General features: G+C 37.9%; 1 protein-coding gene across 1 annotated transcript; it reads left to right on the top strand.

Annotated features, from left to right (window-relative positions):
• Positions 1 to 5272: 5272 nt before the first annotated feature.
• On the top strand, positions 5273 to 10892 carry PCDH20 (protocadherin 20). Its single transcript, XM_033104921.1, has 2 exons — positions 5273 to 5763; positions 6813 to 10892. The coding sequence occupies exons 1-2, from the start codon at positions 5632 to 5634 to the stop codon at positions 9534 to 9536; spliced, it is 2856 nt and encodes a 951-aa protein (XP_032960812.1). The 5' UTR covers positions 5273 to 5631; the 3' UTR covers positions 9537 to 10892.
• Positions 10893 to 19298: the final 8406 nt, after the last annotated feature.

Here is a 19298-nt window from a genome sequence, read left to right as displayed (position 1 = left end):
TTCGTTCAAGTCTCTTAGGGACTGACTCCAGGGAGTGAGGCATACACAACACCAATAAACTGCACTCAGTTAACTGTTCATTATTCAGTGAGTGCTGATCCACTTTGTGGATTTTCCATGTCCTCCATTTGGTCTCCTCCTCAATCCTACTACCTTTCTTTTGATGATTTCACTGATCATTATCACCTCTACCAGAAGTGAGAAGGAAGAATGTGAAATTTAAATGAGTCAAAAATGACTTAAAATTTATTTTGAGGATAATGAGAGAAAGTTGAAAATGTGAGCTAAAATTAAGTCTAGGATTTTCGGATGATTTCACCCAGCTATACTTACCCCTGTTAAAGTGAGGCTAATTGAGTTCTGAAATAGAAGGAACAATCAAGTATCTCTTCCTCTTGGAATATATGGGGGGAAGGAGAAATGTGAAATCTATTTACACAAAGTTTTCTAAAACAGAGAGAAAGTACTAATTACCAAATTACCAAAGTCACATTTGTAAGTTACACAGTATAGTGGGAAATGATTTAGAATACACATTTATATTATAGTAAATTAGCTTATTTGCATCCTTTTCATATAAGTAGTGTAAATCTGCATTTATTTACTAGACATCCAATATTTTATCAGAACAAATATGAAATATTTAAAAGAACCAACATATGCTGATTTCCTATTAGTCTCACAATTAATTTCTGAGTTGTGTTGGGAAAAAGCAATAGGCTTTGTTTTTTAAGTTTGTTTTATATACTTGAACAATAATTTACCCAAACTAGTACAGTTTTTAAAAAATGTTTGTAAAGTTGAAAGATAAATAAAATAAAATAAAATAATAACTAACTGGTACTTATGGCAATGTTTAAGATCAAGGCTTTTGGAAATAACAAATGGTAAAAACTAAATGCTGTTTTTCTAAGTATCCTCTAATATTGGAGACAATCTCCAGGCCAAAATCTACTACTATTCTACAAAACTGAAGTATTTTGAGAATTTGAATTAGCTATGAGCAATCTCAATTGCTCTCAAATAATACGTACGATGAGGGCTAACTAGGTGATCCATAACATTACTTAAAACTCTGCAAAACTTTCAAGTGTACACACAAATATAGAGTTAATATATTTTAAGTCTACAAACTGGGAAAAGATCTAAGTTAGTTAAACACAGATAAGTTTCTGTCTGTGTATATGCATTTGTTTAAGAAATTGTAATTGACTAAAGAAGTTTTCACTTCCAAAAGGCATCATATAGCAAAACTATGCCTACAATGTTTTTCTTACTGTAGGTGAGTGATAAATGTTTGTGAACTTGAACTACATTTAACTGTATATGGATCCACCCATTCAGTGGGAAGGGTGGGTGTACCATGATGCTTTGGAGGCCACAGATCAGGGTACCGTGACCACAGACACTGACAAACATGTAATTTATGGCTGCAAAATTGATATAATAATACCTGTATTATAGCAGTGTCATGAGTTTTAAGTAAGCAAACATGTGAAGCATCCATTAGCATGTTCAAAATGTAACCGATGCTGAATAATAAATGGTTGATTTTATCATTTCTCAAATACTGTGTTGGCTTTACAAATGAGGTCATCCCTTCCCTTAATTATTAGATCAGAAAAATAACATATATACTTTTATGTTTATAAGTTCTATACTTATAAAATATATTCTATAAAGTATTTGTTATATAAATATGTTTAATTTTGTATTTATAATTATTACGTATTACATTTATATTATATGTCATATATTTTGTACTATTTATATTTACATATACAGATATAATATATACATTATGTATATACATACATACATATACTCTAACTCAGCTACAGGAACTCCTAATTTCATATATTAGGAAGCAAAAAATGACATAGTTCTAAAACAAGGTCATATTGTAAGTTTATATTTATTTGAAATCCTGAATTAACCAGATTTACAATTAATAATTAACAATTATAAATCACAATTTATAATTAATCCTGAATTAAAAGATTGTGGTTAAAATAGATTTAAATATATATATGTATTTATTAAATATATATATAAATATATAAAATATATTATATATAAATATATATTAATATATAAAATATATATAGATATATATTATGCATATAATATATATATTAATATATATATTAATTATATGGAACTTTGTAGATATTGTATATTATTAAAATACTTTAAGTGATACTATTAAAATTAATTGAAAAGTACAAATAAAAGATACCTGGGAAACATAATATTTCAAAACTTTTTCAAGTTTGAGGGTATGTTTGCTGAATGTACAAAGTCTGAAGTCAGTACGCTCATAGATACTTATACGAATCCTCACAGCTTTATAAAGAGAAAAACTGTAAGGAGAGAATGCTTGCAGTAAATGAAAAGTATTATTAACCTTCAGTGGTATAATACAGTAAGTTATAATCAAATTGACCTGCGTACCATCATGTGGTATCTGTTAATGACAGGTATTAGGTAAGCCATTTCATATGTCCATGCAGTGTATGTGTGTGTGTGGGGGGGTGGGTATAGGAAATTCAAACAGAAGGTGTAATGATTTATCTAAAGTCACACAGTAATTTAGCAACAACCATGAGAACGGAATCCAAATACCATGGCTGGGCTCAGTGTACCATCTATTGTATCAGTGTTTTCCTTGTCTATAGAAAAAATAGGCTGGGGAGGCATATAATCTATTCTTCTAGATCGATTTTTACAAAACACCTGGGAAGCAGGCCCAGAGCAATTGGGACATCTGAGAAGTTCATAAGTATTATTTTCAAGGGACTAATAGCATAGAAGCTCTCTAAGCCATCTTTAGAAAGAAATATGTGACACCAGATGGCAGGTCACAGGGCTGGCATCAGAAGGAACTGAAGTTTGGGAATGCTTTCACGGAGCGCAGAGAGAAGATATAGGAGAAGAGAGAATTTGGTTTTTTCTTGGTTTTTTAGGCCCAATTATAGTGTAAACCTGCATGAAACCTCTGCTTAGATCTTTAAAGAGGGATGATAATAACAAGTAGCTCAGTTAACAGTTTGGAATGTGACGTGTAAGGTATTACCCAAAATTGTGCCATGGTCTCCCTGTCTTGATGACCAACTTCCATGCGGAGACTGTGCAATTACCACAGGAACTTAAAGCAAAGGTGGTTATTATTGTCAGCCAATCATTATCTCTAGAATGTTTTTAATTCCTTTGTTTCAACTTACATTATAGTTCAGATGTTTGTGCTTTTAGAAACACCCTAAAAAATTATTGCTGAATACGTAGATTTAATTTGTTGCCAACTTAGCAAAGGGGAGGGGAGGAGGAATCATAACCTTTTCCAGAGAGAGCAGCCGGATGGTATTGTCAGAAGACCAGGATTCTGTTGGCATGGAGTATAGGGACATTTGAAAAAGGTGCATCTGTGCCAAAAGCATCCACTGCAAAGCAAACCAAGAGCCTAAGACTTTAGGGGAAATTAAAGACAGTTGAGAAAATAATTATAAGAAAGTGACATTACTTCAATTGGACTGTCTTCATAAATGGTAGTTTCTGTGTAGCACCCTTGTAAACAAAGGGAAAACTAAGGAAAGAGATTCCTACATTTTCCCCAAGTAAAAGGCAAGTGATCTTAACCAGTTGGAGAAGGCATAGGCTGTGAGGCACATACAGTCTACTGCTGTTGTGATCTGTACAGAGGGGGAATTAATTCAGATTATGGGTCCATCCTGCTTGTACTCTAACTTCTGAGGGATTGCCTAAATCTGCCCATGTGCCCCAAACTTCCAGAAGCTGTGGGTATTGTGTGAAGACATAAATTAAACACATTTCAGAAGCAGTTTGGGACTGATTTTTGGAGACCAATATGTTTTTCCCACAGACCCCAAGTAAATATTTACCAATTGTTGGTAACAGTTCAGCTGGATGGCAGAACCAACCACTAAAGAAGCAAGGAGAGGCAAATCCTACTTCCTGTGTTTTGTTTACCAACTGAATAAAGGCCTCTCCCACGTGTGCATGTTCTTGTGTGTGCTTACCACTTGATCAGCACTCCAGTTTCACTCTAAAGAGCTTCAAGGAGCTAATTTTATAAGCCAATTCATTCTATTTGCCAGATTTGTACTATAGGGTGTTTTGTCTGTGGATCCAATACACAGCCCCATTTGTGCAATAAGACGCTGTTACACACACCAGGTGTTTTGATGTACTGTGTTGCCCATATTTAGGACTCTGTGTGTCTCTAGAATTAGGGGCATGAGGAGAAACTAGGAAGGGTCAGTAGAGAAACAATTAGTTCAGCCAAGTAATTTATATTCTACTTAGCATAGGGTGAAACTAAAAAGAAAATTAAAGTGGTTCCTACGGAAAGCAAACGGATGTCAGATCTTTCTCTGACCCAAGAGGAAGACTTTTTCTATTCCAGGCTCACTTGCTAGGCGTTCAGAAGGAGGATTATGTTCAGGGCATCCCAGAGGATATCTGGAAACCGAGTGATGAAGAGAAATGTCTACTCAGGAAAAGGCCAATGGTCTTTTCTATTTCTTCTGAGTGTTTCATTGACTTAATGCACTGGACTCTCTCCATCCTTGATTTTATAAATGAGGAAACAGGTCATATGGCTACTTAGTGTCAGAGCCAAAGAGGATATCCAAGCATTTTGCACTAACTACACCCCTCTAGGGTTGCTTTCTAAAGGACCACGTTCCCAGTAAGCATTATACGGAGGGACAGAGTAATAATTTGAAAAGTAACCTTTTTTTTTTTTTTTTTTTTTTTTTTTTTTTTAACCTAGGCTTCAGTGAGTACCCTCCAAAAAAAAAAAAATGCACCTATTAGAGAAATACATCGAAGGTGCTTGCAGGAAGAATCATTTGTGTTTCCGCACAAGTGTTTCCACTCTTCCCTTTGGCTCTTTCCCTTGCTCAGAAGCCGCGGCCGCCTGTAAAGACCACAAGGCAGACACCCAGAAACACTTAGACTACACCTAGGAAACCGGCAGAGAAGCTCTGCCACCACAACAGCTAAGGTTCAAAATTAGAGCATGTGGAAATTCATCTACTTGCTTTTCCGATTCAGACCGCCTTTCAAAGATTTTGAAAGTCCTTCCCCCCAGCAAAGAAAAGTGGATTTTCTCTCTCTGTGCAAACACTACTGGATCCAAGTCTCTCGGAGGAACTGGTGGCAAAGCAGGCCATTTGGGACAGCGCCCGCGACTGGTCTGCAGCGCCGATTTCCTCTCTATAAATTCGGACACAAATGCAGGCTGATTTATTATAATTCTCCCTCTTATGCTCGCAACCTGTGGACTTGGGTTCTGACTGGTGCGGCGAGGAGGGGGGCTGCTGGGCACGCGCTCCGTCCGGTGCCCAACCGGGAGGCGCCTCGTCGCAGTTTTCAGAGGCAAGTCCCCATTCTGGCTTTTCCAGCGGGGTCTGGACTTCCCCGGGTCCGGGGCAGGAAACCATGCCCGTGCCCTTCTGTCCCTCGCCTTTCTGCCCCCCTTTTGCTCCCGTCCTTAATTGACGAGCCGGTGACTATTGGCTAAAGTTCCCCAGCGATTTGCATGAACAGAGAGGGAGTGTCTTGTGGCGCCCTCCCGTCAGGAGCGCGCTGACTGCAGCCTCCCAGGGAATGCGCCGCCGAGGGAATGCGCGCAGCTCACCGGCCCTGGCAGTGAGCTGGCGCCCTACGACCTGGCACCCGCGCCTGGATATGGGGCGGCTAAGTCGTTCCAGGAGCACCACCAGCCACAGAAACCTGCCGGTAAGGGTTGGGGTGCACACACCCCGCGGCCCCGACAAGTTGCAGTACTGTGAGGCAGTTCCAACTCCTTGATGATTTTCAAACCTTTTACCTTAATCGAAACTTCACAGGAAAAAAATTTGGGGGGGAGGCCTGTGGGAGGGAGTTGGGGATAATGTGTCTTCATTTTCGCAAGGAACGGGCAAGTCCTTGGGTCGTGAGAGGAAGTTTCTGAAGCAGAGATGTAGGCAGATGAGATGGAAGGGGGGTGGGGTTGGAGGCTCAATCCGCTTTACATACTGGGGTTCGGAGATTTTTTTTTTCCCCCAGCTGCCAGCATCTGGCTACGACTGCCTACTGCAATTGACAAACTGTTTTGCACATTTTCCGTGTTTACTTCTTTTTCCCTAGGGATGGGGGATTAGTGAACACTTGATAAAGGATGGAGATCCAGAGCTTTTAGATTTGACTTTAGATCCATGATACAATGAAAATGACTTTTCTGACCTAAACTGTTTATTGAATTGGTGGGGGCGGGGTGGGGGTCCCAGCGGGAAGCTTTACTGTGTTTATGCGTGTTGTTGTGATTGGTCTCGTAATAAGGGGTGTATCACATTTCACATTTTGCGGATCTCACTGACAGAAACATTTCCATGGGAAATAAACGGATGCAGTGCCCACCTTCCAGCTCTCTCCACCACCAGCCCCCTCTCCCCGTCTAACCTACCCGGGTGGGTTCCCTGTCGCGTTGCGCAGTCCCTGAGTTAGAGTCCTCTTCACTCCGGAGTGTGTTTCCAGGGAGGCTTTCCGGTTTGGGATTCCGAAGGTCAACTGGATGAGGGGGTTGATGGGGAGCAGGGGTAGAAAGTGAACAGGAACGTTAACTTTGGTAGACAGCGTGGCCCCACGGGTCTCTCCTTTGCAGCAAGTTTCCTATTCAGCCCGCTCTGAGCAGAGGGTTTGCCCCTGGGAACGGGGAAGGGGGCAGCCTGGCCCCGGGCCCTGGTTTCTGACTCCAATCTCTGGTGCCGCCTGTGTGTAACGAGCCTTCTCCCCTCCCCCACTTTCAGCATCTGTTTCTGTTTTTCCTCTTGGTGGGACCCTTGAACTGCCTCGCGAGTTACAGTCGGGCCACGGAGCTTCTGTACAGCCTGAACGAGGGACTGCCCGCGGGCGTGCTCATCGGCAGCCTGGCCGAGGACCTGCGGCTGGGGCCCGGGGCCGCCGGGAGGCAGGATCAGCGGTCGCAGCCGCCGGAGCGCACGGGCGCTGAGCGGAGCCCGCCTCTCTCCTTCAGCCTGGCCTCCCGGGGACTCAGTGGCCAGTATGTGACCCTAGACAACCGCTCCGGGGAGTTGCACACGTCTGCCCAGGAAATCGACCGAGAGGCCCTGTGTCTTGAAGGAGGTGGAGGGGCTGCCCGGGGAGGCAGCGTTTCCATCTCTCCTCCTTCCTCTGATTCTTGTCTTTTGCTTCTGGATGTACTGGTCCTGCCTCAGGAATACTTTAGGTTTGTGAAGGTGAAAATCGCCATCCGGGACGTCAATGACAACGCCCCGCAGTTCCCGGTTTCCCAGATCTCTGTTTGGGTTCCCGAAAATGCCCCGGTGAACACCCGGCTGGCCATAGAGCATCCTGCCACGGACCCGGATGTAGGCACTAACGGGGTGCAGACCTACCGCCTACTAGACTACCATCGTATGTTCACCCTGGACGTGGAGGAGAATGAGACCGGGGAGCGCACACCCTACCTAATCGTCATGGGACTGTTGGACCGGGAGACTCAAGACCAGTATGTGAGCATCATCATAGCTGAAGATGGTGGGTCTCCACCACTGTTGGGCAGCGCCACCCTCACCATTGGCATAAGTGACATTAATGACAATTGCCCTCTCTTCACAGACTCACAGATCAATGTCACTGTGTATGGGAATGCTACCGTGGGCACACCGATTGCAGCTGTCCAGGCTGTGGATAGAGACCTGGGGACCAATGCTCAGATCACCTACTCTTACAGCCAGAAGGTTCCACAGGCCTCCAAGGATTTATTCCATCTGGATGAAACCACTGGAGTCATCCAACTTTTCAGTAAGATTGGGGGAAGTGTCCTGCAAACGCACAAGCTCACCATCCTTGCTAATGGGCCAGGCTGCATCCCTGCTGTGATCACTGCCCTGGTGTCCATTATCAAAGTCATTTTCAGACCACCTGAAATTGTTCCTCGTTATATAGCAAATGAGATAGATGGTATTGTTTACCTGAAAGAACTGGAGCCTGTTAACACTCCCATTGCGTTCTTCACCATCAGAGATCCAGAAGGTAAATACAAGGTGAACTGCTACCTGGATGGTGAAGGGCCATTTAGGCTATCACCCTACAAACCATACACTAATGAATATTTGCTAGAAACCACAAAACCTATGGACTATGAGCTACAGCAGTTCTATGAAATAACAGTGGTGGCCTGGACCTCTGAGGGATTTCACGTCAAAAAAATTATTAAAGTGCAACTTTTAGATGACAATGATAATGCTCCTATTTTCCTTCAACCCTTGATAGAACTAACCATTGAAGAAAACAATGCGCCCAATGCCTTTTTGACTAAGCTGTATGCTACAGATGCCGACAGTGGAGAGAGAGGCCAAGTTTCGTATTTTCTGGGACCTGATGCTCCATCATATTTTTCCTTAGACAGTGTCACAGGGATTCTGACAGTTTCTACTCAGCTGGACCGAGAAGAGAAAGAAAAGTACAGGTACACAGTCAGAGCTGTTGACTCTGGGAAGCCACCCAGACAATCCGTAGCTACTGTGGCTCTCACGGTGTTGGATAAAAATGACAATAGCCCTCGGTTCATCAACAAGGACTTCAGCTTTTTTGTGCCAGAAAATTTTCCAGGGTATGGTGAAATTGGAGTAATTAGTGTGACAGATGCTGATGCCGGGCGAAACGGGTGGGTTGCTCTCTCGGTGGTGAACCAGAGTGATATTTTTGTCATAGACACAGGAAAGGGCATGTTGAGAGCTAAAGTCTCTTTGGACAGAGAGCAGCAAAGCTCCTATACTTTGTGGGTTGAAGCTGTTGATGGAGGTGAGCCTGCCCTCTCCTCTACCGCAAAAATCACAATTCTCCTCCTTGATATCAATGACAACCCCCCTCTGGTTTTATTTCCTCAGTCTAACATGTCTTATCTGTTGGTACTACCTTCTACTCTCCCAGGCTCCCCAGTTACAGAGGTCTATGCCGTGGACAAAGACACCGGCATGAATGCTGTCATAGCTTACAGCATCATAGGAAGACGAGGTCCTAGGCCTGAGTCCTTTAGGATTGACCCTAAAACTGGCAACATTACTCTGGAGGAGGCATTGCTGCAGACAGATTATGGACTCCATCGTTTACTGGTGAAAGTGAGCGATCATGGTTACCCCGAGCCTCTCCATTCCACGGTCATGGTGAACTTATTTGTGAATGACACTGTCAGTAATGAGAGCTACATTGAGAGTCTTTTAAGAAAGGAACCAGAAATTAATATAGAGGAGAAAGAACCACAGATCGCAATTGAACCGACTCATAGGAAAGTCGAATCCGGGTCCTGTATGCCCACCCTAGTAGCTCTGTCTGTAATAAGCCTGGGCTCTATCACTCTCGTAACAGGGATGGGCATATACATCTGTTTAAGGAGAGGGAAAAAGGATCACAGGGAAGATGAAAATCTGGAAGTACAAATTCCACTGAAAGGAAAAATTGACTTGCACATGAGAGAGAGGAAACCGATGGATATTTCTAATATTTGATACTTCATTGTGGAATAGCACAGAGATGTTTTAACTGACTTTGGGTAGTCTTCACCACCTAAGTGAGAGGGTGTAGATGGCAGTTCCAATGAAGGACGACTAATTTATAACTTGTACTATATTGTAAATAGCTGTTTACAGGTTTTTAAATTCAAATTCAGAGGTTATAAAATGTGTACAGCATTTTTTAATGAAAATTAGTATTAACAGCTATAGAAGTTATAAAAAAAAAAAGCTTGGACGCAATTTGCAGCTTTCATACACCAAGCAGATGATTGATAAAAACAGTAAGGTAAGAAAACGGTACATTGCATTTTTTTGTCTAAAAAGTCCTTTCACCACAAGAGGGCATCGGATGCACCTTTGCAGGGCACTGTTTTGAGGTATTGTACAGGACAGTTGTACATCAAATTAATGAGAGAGTATATTTTAAATATATTGTTTTTAACATTAACAAATAAGAAATTAAAGGAAACTAAATTTCAATTAAATGTATGATAAGAAAGAAAAGAAATGCATTTGTAAACAGAACGTTTACCTCACAAGCACATCATGTACAGTTTGAAAGAGAAGGCATTACAAAGAACTGCAATATTTTTTAGCAAGGTTAAAAACATTACCACGTGTTAAAGATTTGACCTGCTGAAAATGATTTCACTTTCTGTGTACTCAAATTGTTTTCTGTTTGCTTTACCACTGCACTTGCTATTATTACAGGGAGAAATATATATATATTCTTCCTTACAGAAACTATAACTAGAAATTGTGTCCAAGAAAAACAGCCAGAAGCAAAGGAATGTTTTAATCTTTAGTTGCTTCATAGGTGTTCATGACATTTTGGTGTTTTCACTGTCAGCAGCACTTCATACTTTGGCTATATGTTAGATTTCCATATGTTTAAACTCATCCATCACATTAAGATAATTAAAAAATTATATTAAAACAGAATATTCTAGAAGCTGGTGTACACTACTGGTTGTTTTAGTTGGGCATTTTATATGAAAGTTATACTTATCTTTTTTGTTGTTTAGGTTTGTTGGCTACCATTGCTGGCTTCCTTTCTTTGGCTTTGGATTAAGTCCAAGAGTATCTGTAAGCCCAGCAACAGATTTCTTTGATAATTTAGCTTTTACTGAATCCTTTGCAATGAAGCAAACTAGTTCATCAGTGATCAGTCTCTTTCACTTCATTGTGTGAGCTGAAAATTTTATTTTCTATGAGAGTATAGCAAAATTATATGTAGAAACAATGAATTGTGTTAGCTTCAACTGGGTCATTCTATTTTTTGGCATCCTGTGTCTGTACTATACCAAAAGTGTTTATATGTCTGCAAATTAAAAGTATATATTTTCATAATTTCTTTCTCATTGTTAGCATTTTCTATTTGAATCTGGGCTTGTTCTTTCACTGAAGTGCCTGTTACGGGCATTTGTTTGCTTCTAGAGGTAAATGTGGGTAAACTGTTAATATCCTGCTACACTAAAGTTTATATTAAACTAATTCATTGCTCAATTAAACATTGGGTAAGTTATTAAATATGTGTGTAGTTATAGACATATATGTATAATAGAAAGAGTATGCTTATATGTTTGATAGAAGTTCCTACGATAATTTATATCCAGGCATGTGCACATGCATATTAATTCATTATTTAGTATTAATTATAAACATTAATTTTACTACATACTTATAGCAATCCTGTTAGCTGTTCTACAATAGCTTTCAATAAATATTAAAATAAAAATACATTGCAAACGAATATTTGAATGCAAACACCCAAGACGTTTTGAATTTCTATCAACTCACTTTTCTTGTCTTCTTCAGTTTGACAATTTGAATAAAATATAAGCATATGAGGTTGTAGTGTTTATTACAAAGAGGAAGTATATTTTTATTGGAAATTTATTTTGTATGAGAGGGACCTGAGCTAAGAAACAAAGGTCATTTAATCCCCAAAACTTTTCATTCATAACTGATGTATAGCCGAGGATGAAATCATTCTCCACGAGACATTATTTACATCTTATTTATCTTTTTTAAAGGAACGACATATGAAACAAGTAGCGCCATTAATTTTTTTTAAATCCTCTATAAGTGCAATGATTTAAGCATTAGTACAAACAACAAAATATTATATTTCTAAATTTGTAGAATGTTCATATGTTTTGGGGTATGGACTTAATCTCTAGCATGAGAAACGCCTGTAACATTAATAAAAAGATGTATTTCTAAATAACTTCTTGTGCCAGAATTTCCTTTACAAAAAATGTCTCACTTGTATTAAAAACATTTACAGCAAGGGAAGTTAAAGTAAACCAAGCTCAACGATAAAAGCCCCTTTTTACTAACACCTTGTGCGAGAACAGTTGCCAAAATGTATGCTAATCATGTCAATGTTGTTAGTTGAGCTGGCACAAAAATAAACGTTCCATTCATTAAAACCCTAATATCCATTTAACAGTTTGAGAACCAGAAGTCCTCTTTGCCCAATTTAATGAAGAAGAGATTGCTCTGATCTTTGCACTGCCAAATCCATTCGTACAGTACAGAGAAAATTGTTCATTAATTTGGGATTGGTCTATTTAAAACCAACATAGCAATTTCAGCTACAAGGGAAAAAACACGTTATGTTATTTGACTCTTTAGGGTAGATTCCCTGACCTTACTTAAAAAAAAAAAAAAAAAAAAAAAGTTTTCTTGGCAGCTATGCTTCTATCAATGGTGGTTTAAAAGGAAAAGGAAAAATAAATGCTTCTTTTAAAACAGCTTTATAGTGTTAGTGTATTTTAAAAAGTTCAAATCTTTTGTGTTTTGGGAGCTCTGCATGTATTTTATGAAAACACCAAGCATGATGTTGCTATGAAATATCATCCCTGAAATAACGTACACTGATAAGGGATCATATATGAAGTTGACTTGATTGCAGTCACATCTCTCGAAAGGATTCTAATTTGCGCTCCCAGAGAATGTCTCAGTTGACAACTGTGAAAGGAGGAATTAAGCGAGTATCTCATCTGGAGACTCAGGTTCCAACCTCTCCTCAGTGAGGAGAGGACTCTCTGAGGTCCTGACCTGTGGCCGACAATAGACAGTGTAATGGAAGGAAAGCACCGAACATCTGATGCTCTTCAACTCCATCGGGCAGCCTCTGCTCATGGAGGCCAGAGAAATGGACACCCGAGAGTTTTCTTCCCAGTAAAGGGGATTTGCTCGCTGCAAGAAAGCAGTCAATTGCTCAAGTAACAGTTTGCTAACTTGTATAATTTCTGCCTAGCAATGTGCCTTTACAGTGGGAGACGTCAATAACTATTTATTTAAAGAAAGAGAATTGACAGTCACGTAAATGGACTTCAAGCAGGAAAAACAATCTTAAGAAATTGGTAATTCCTGACAAAAGACCCACTATAATGTTCTTTTCTAGTTATTTCTATTTCTGATCAGAAAAGGTCATGTATAGTTTTTCAGATGATAGATACGTACAGCCTATAATCATTTTTAAATGTCAGTCTTGTATATAATTGTTCTTAAAATAGTAGCATTTTTTTTTCTCTGATAATCCTCTAAATTGGGATGTCTTCCTTTAAGGGTATAAAACAAAATGGGGTGAATTTTAAGACTTAACCTACCAATGTCAAGAATACTGTGATAATTTAAAAAGAAACCATTCAGTCATCCCATATATACTCATTTTCGTATTCTTCGTTACCAGGGATTTGACTGCAAACAAGACAAAATCTTTGAAGAATGTGGATTATGGTGTGGAAGGCCAGTAAGAAAACTTTCCATCTCAAATAATTGTGCGAGACAAATGCCTGTTCTTAGTGAGCAGGACCTAATCCAGTTCTGGGAAGTGCTGGAGAAAGCTTCCCAAAGGAGGTGATTTCTATGTTGGGCCCTCTCAGAGGAAGTGATGTCTAATTGAAATAAAAAAAGGAGAATTTAGCCAGGGAAAAGTGGGCAGAAGGAGACAGAAGAGGAAAAGGGAATTGTGTACAAGGGACACATGTGAAAGTTATTGAAGGACCAAAAATACTATCATTCCTCTTGGCTGAAGGGATGAACAGAATGGCAGATGTTACTGACAATGAGCTTGGAGATCTAAATGTACTGCAGATAACGAAGGGACTCATGTCCAGGTGTCATACTTACAGGTTGCAATTTTATCCCACAGGCGATGGGACATTTTAAGGATTTTGACCATGAAATTTGTGTTTTAAAAGATCACTTTGGCCACGTGTGGAACTTGTGTAGAAGATGATTCTGGAGACTGAGCAGAAGGTAGTAATGGAAGATTGGGCCTTAAACCAGGGAATATAATGCAGATCTATTATAGTATGGAATATAGTAAGTAGTTTTTGCTGATAAAACTTGTTATGCTAACAGAAACTAATCCACATGTAATAAACAAAAAAGTTCATGATTTCATAATTTGCTTTCAAGCCTATATTACAAATTTGAAAAGGTCGGGAATGCATTTACTATTAAATTAGCAATGAAAGCACTGGAGTTATAACCCCTTTTCTAATGTTGGGTTTTATGATACACATGGAATTTTAAAGATACCAATTTACCCAGTTTATTTCATATTTATGACTGTTAATTCTATTCAATTTCACAAACACTACTGGGTGCCCAGGTGGTAGATATTTCAACATGAGTTTGACCTCCTCAAGAATATTTTATCCAAGGAATTTGCAATATTTTGCTTGTAGTTGCACTGCGAATTTCCACATGCAGAAGAGTCATGTTAAAAATTAAAGAAAAAAGACAATCAAATGTCAAGTGTAATAAGATGTAAATATAAGATGTAAATGTAATTTCAAGTGTGTGAATATCAGGAAAGAATGCTATGTCTGTTGCAGGCAATTCTGAACAAGATCCAGCAATATGAGCCAGTGAAATTGGTAGTTAGGGCCAAGAAGTACATAGGCCTTGAGGGTGGACCATCACTTTTGAATTAAAAAAAGTCATTTAACATATCTTATGTCTTAGTTTATCATGAATGAAGAATTAAATGAAGAATTTAATATTATAGTATCCAGTACTCGCTGGTGAATTTCCAAACCCAGGCCAAACAAACATATAGTAGGTATAAAAACAGTATCTTATGCAATCATAGGTGCATAAAAGTCATTTGTCCTGTCTTCCACAAAATTTCCCCTTCTAAGACTCATCTGTATGGAAATTATGAACTTAACTCTGTCTAGAGTGTAATTTTGAAACTCAAATAAGTTAATTCATGCAAAATAGTTCACACAAATGAAGTGTTCCACAAATATTAGCTATTATCATTGCTATTGGAATTAGACAGTGGTAAGCTGTGCGGTTGTCTTAGCAGTTTCTTCACTCATTCTCAGATTCATTCAACAATGTTTTTATTATACAATAAAAACCATAAAACTGATAGTGTTTTAGACTGAAGACCTATATGCTCAACACAATCTAATATGTGTATCCTCATTAGCCATTTCTTAGGCCCTTTGATTTTTTTCCCCGTTTTTCTCATGAAGAGTTCATATGTCCTTTTTCATTTGGAAATCTCATGAGGGCTGGGACCATAAATTGTCAGACCATGGGACTTTGGAGACAATTTAGTGTAACCCCCTCATTTTACAGTAGAAGAAAGTAAGACATAGAATATCAAGAAAAATTATGACAACTTAGGGGAAAACAGCAATTATGGATATAAAAAATAATCAAAATCTTACTGAAAAGAACAGTTACTTTTCCTTCAAATATTTCCCGTAAAATGCATATTTTAATTTTACCTTCATTGGAAAGTTAACCAAAGTATTATCCTTAAAAAGACAATATACCAGTATTTAAAAAAAATTTCTGAGATGAAATCTCATTTAAAAATGAGGTCAATCAAAACTAATTAAAATGAATTATTAAAATCATATATCTTCCCTGCATACACTTGGAGAAAAAAATAGATACATTTTTTAAAATAAAGTCACTTATACCTCATAAAGAGAAAATTATAGAAAAGTATGCATTTATGTACCTGACAGATACAATAAGTGCAAGAAAATAGTAAGGAAGATAAAACTTTAGGAGATTAGAGAATAGGTGAAAATAATTAAAGAAAATTTTATGAGCCCCACAGAAAAAGTGGAAAAGAAATAAACTTGATTTATAATAAGAGAATAAATACTTACTTATGCAAATTCATGTATACATTCGATATAGAAAAGTCAGGTTCAAGTGTGGATACAGGGGATATTACTGATTTGAAAATGACCAGGCTTAAGTACAGTAAAATAAATGAAGGTAAAGCTGGAATGACTGAATATTAGGAACTCACTAAATCAGACTTGACAACCTCAGAGAGACTCGGGATTATTGTCCTTACAGTTTTGGGGGGAATACGCTGAAACTAACAAAGATAAAAACTATTAGCATCGATTTTTTATTTACTAAATATAATTACGATTAGCCTGTCCATCATATTGTAAGTAGGACATTGTGCTAAGCATGAGGGGAAGTTTTGTTCATTCTCCCAAAGATTACTCTCCAGTTTGAGAAAACTAATGTAAATGACACATCTGTAGAGGTGCGTGTGTTTCTCCTCCCATCTGCTCTTCCCCTCTGACATGTGTATCTCAGAGACAAAGATCATGATGGCACATAAAAGGACTACTTAGGGATATGTATGACATACTGGGAGCTAATAAGGAGAACATCAGAATTGTTAGAGGATGATAATCTTCACAAGGTACATAAGCTATAAAATAAGAATTGAGTGTTTTCTGTGCCTAGAATGGGCAAATTTAAAGACTTTTATAAAATATATTTTACTCATTTTGAAAATTGGAATTCCCTATAACTCTCAAGTGTAACTTTGATTTAAAAGATTAAAGAAATAAATGTACTAAACAGTGAACCAGGTACTCCCATCATAAATTTATATTTCAGAATACTTAAAGTATAATTATACTATTCATTCACTTCACATAGGTAGAAGTAACTCTGCCACTATATTTCAAAAGAGACACTGATTTCTGTTTTGCAAATATACTTTGTATCATTTCAAATTCTTAGTTTTGTGTTGATAAACTTTCTTAAGGTGCTTTCTTGGCAATCCATTCAAAGATCGAATGGATGTAAAATGTACTTTGGGAATTGTTATGTAAAGCTTTCAAATAATACTGTGTAACAGTATTTTTCAAAGTTATGAGATTTGGTAAAATGTATGATGAGAGGACACTTTAATGTTAAAGTATATAAATTACTGTGCATACATTCTGAATGCTCCATTTCATTAAGAAGCAAAAGTACTCCAGAGAGAGTAACTCCAGAAGATTCATAGAAAAACAAATTGTACTTTAAAGGTAGAGTGAAATGGACAAAGAAAGAAAAATAATGAAATAAATTCAAAATTCTAAAATGATTACATTAACTTTTTTTTTTCCTTTTTAAAAGCATCATCCACTCAACTTCCCTCCTCACCACCCCCAGTGCCTTATGAAATCGGGAAGCTAGTTTCCTTCATATTTGTGGAATCAAATTGTAAAATACTAAACATTTTCAAAGTAAAATGTTTGTGGGCAATGCTAACCATGAACCAGGTGCTAACCATGAACCACTATTGCTTTATGTTGAGACAGCTTTCCATTTATGATTCTTTCAATCATTTTTCAACAGTAAAAAGTTCCATTGAATTTGTAGATTTTCTTATAAGTAACATTTCAAATTCACTGCAAAGAGAAGAATTTCAATAAAATACTTATATGGAAGAATCTGAGCACTGAAATTTTTCAAAGCCAATTAATTTACATATGTTTGATTTCTCGATCTAGTCCCACAAAGGATTTTTTTCCCCACAAGAAACACTCTAGAACATACCGTTTCCCCCATCTCATTTACAAATGTATTTAGCCAAAGAATGTTCAGATTTCGGTGAAGAATAACTGAGTATAAGTTGGCTTATAAGATTCTTCAAAAGAGATTTAATACAACTTAAGTGAATCAAATTAATCCTTTTTTGTGCTTCATGATTGACTCGGGACACTCTCAAGGGCCATAAAGTACCAACATTCCCAATCAAACCGTTCAGTGGGGAATGTCAATTAGTCCAGTTAGAGACTATTTCTAAAAGACCTTAGTAGTGAATGCACATATCAGAAAAGAAAGGCAAAATATCTATGAAAACTTTCAAAACATATATCTCACTGAGCCAGGAGGAATCTTTAGACATCAACATTGTCTTCCCCTTTGAGCTTCCTTGATCATCTTTGATCACCCTGTTGGTCTTTCATAAGAGAAGCTCAGTATTGTCAGAATCCATCCATTAGCCCATCTGTGGTAGGCAGAATAGCCCCCACAGATGTTTATCCCTGAATGCATGGAACCTATGAATACATTATGTCACGCGGAATGGGCCTTGCAAATGTAATTGGCATTGTGGACCTTAAAATATGGAGATATATGCCTTAAGGAACTAGAAAGTCTCCTAACTCACAGTCAGCAAGGAAACGGGGATTTCAGTCCTATAATTGCATGGAACTGAATTCACCAAAACCTGAATAAGACTGGAAGTGGACTCACCATAGAACTTCCAGAAATTCATAAAGCTCTGCTGACACCTTGATTTCTGCTTACAAAACACCAAACAGAGGACCAGCTAAGCCACTCTGTCCCCAGACTTCTTTCTCAGGACTGGGACTTAATAAAAGAGTATTATTTTAAACTGCTAATTTTGAGGTAATTTGCTAAAGAGGTGATAGAAAACAGTATCCTGTTCCTGATATGAAGGAAACTAGCTTCCCTATTTTATAAGGCACTGGGGTTGGTGAGGAGGAAAGTTGGGTAGATGATGACCGTATCCTGAAAAAATACAGTACACATCCATTAAAGGCCAAGTTTAGTTGACTTACTATAATAAAACATTGTTTTATCTTGGGTAGCTTGTGTGATAGATGCTTGTTTTTTTTTTTTTTTTTTTTTTTACAAAATGGTGTTAAGTACATATCTAATTATAATTTGGTAAATAAAGAAAAAAACAAATCTTAGAATAGTCAATATAAATATAATGGAAAATCAATTCATGTGCTACGAGCTTACTCTGTTCCAGTGTGACCCTGCCACTTAGACACTATGTTCACTTTACTTTTACTAAGTCACAGAAAGAAACAGAAACCCAGAGATGTTTTTATTTTCATAAAAGACTCCCTCAGTTGACTAACATTGGACTGAGTATTACTGAATTGTTGAATTCATCGCAGACCCAATTTGGGAAAAGATGAACTGAATGACTGTGGATAGATGTGTTGTAATAGCATATGTAAAAGGTTGCTGTGATGAAAAAAGAGCATGTTAAAATGTATGTTGTTGTTGTTGTTGTTGTTGTTGTTACAGACAAAATAGCCTTTCTAATGGATGAGTCTCTGCAATCGATGAATTATTTGAGGTGACCTATAATCTCCAATTCTCTGAAAACAGGCACTTTGGGGAGTTTTTTAAAAGACACATTCTTATTCCACTTTCCTACCAACTCTACTTCCTGTTCAAAAGCTGCTTCATCATGTACATTAAATTCACAGTAGAAGGTGAAGTTCATTAGAATCACTGATTTAGTATGCACTGACTTTTTATTGGACATGACTGTTGGCATATCCAATATATAGTACATAGGACTGTATTTTAGAATACATTCTATACTGATAAAATTTTGCAAGTGCAGTAAAGTGTTTTAGATTCATATCAGGACACATATGACTGAAAGGTTAAAATGCAGTCGTGTGTTTTTCTCATTTTGCA

This window comes from Rhinolophus ferrumequinum, chromosome 4 (genome assembly GCF_004115265.2).
Source record: "Rhinolophus ferrumequinum isolate MPI-CBG mRhiFer1 chromosome 4, mRhiFer1_v1.p, whole genome shotgun sequence".
In the NCBI taxonomy this organism is placed as follows: domain Eukaryota; kingdom Metazoa; phylum Chordata; class Mammalia; order Chiroptera; family Rhinolophidae; genus Rhinolophus; species Rhinolophus ferrumequinum.
Note: the sequence above shows the minus strand (reverse complement) of the source record. Positions and strands in the feature narration are given on the sequence as shown.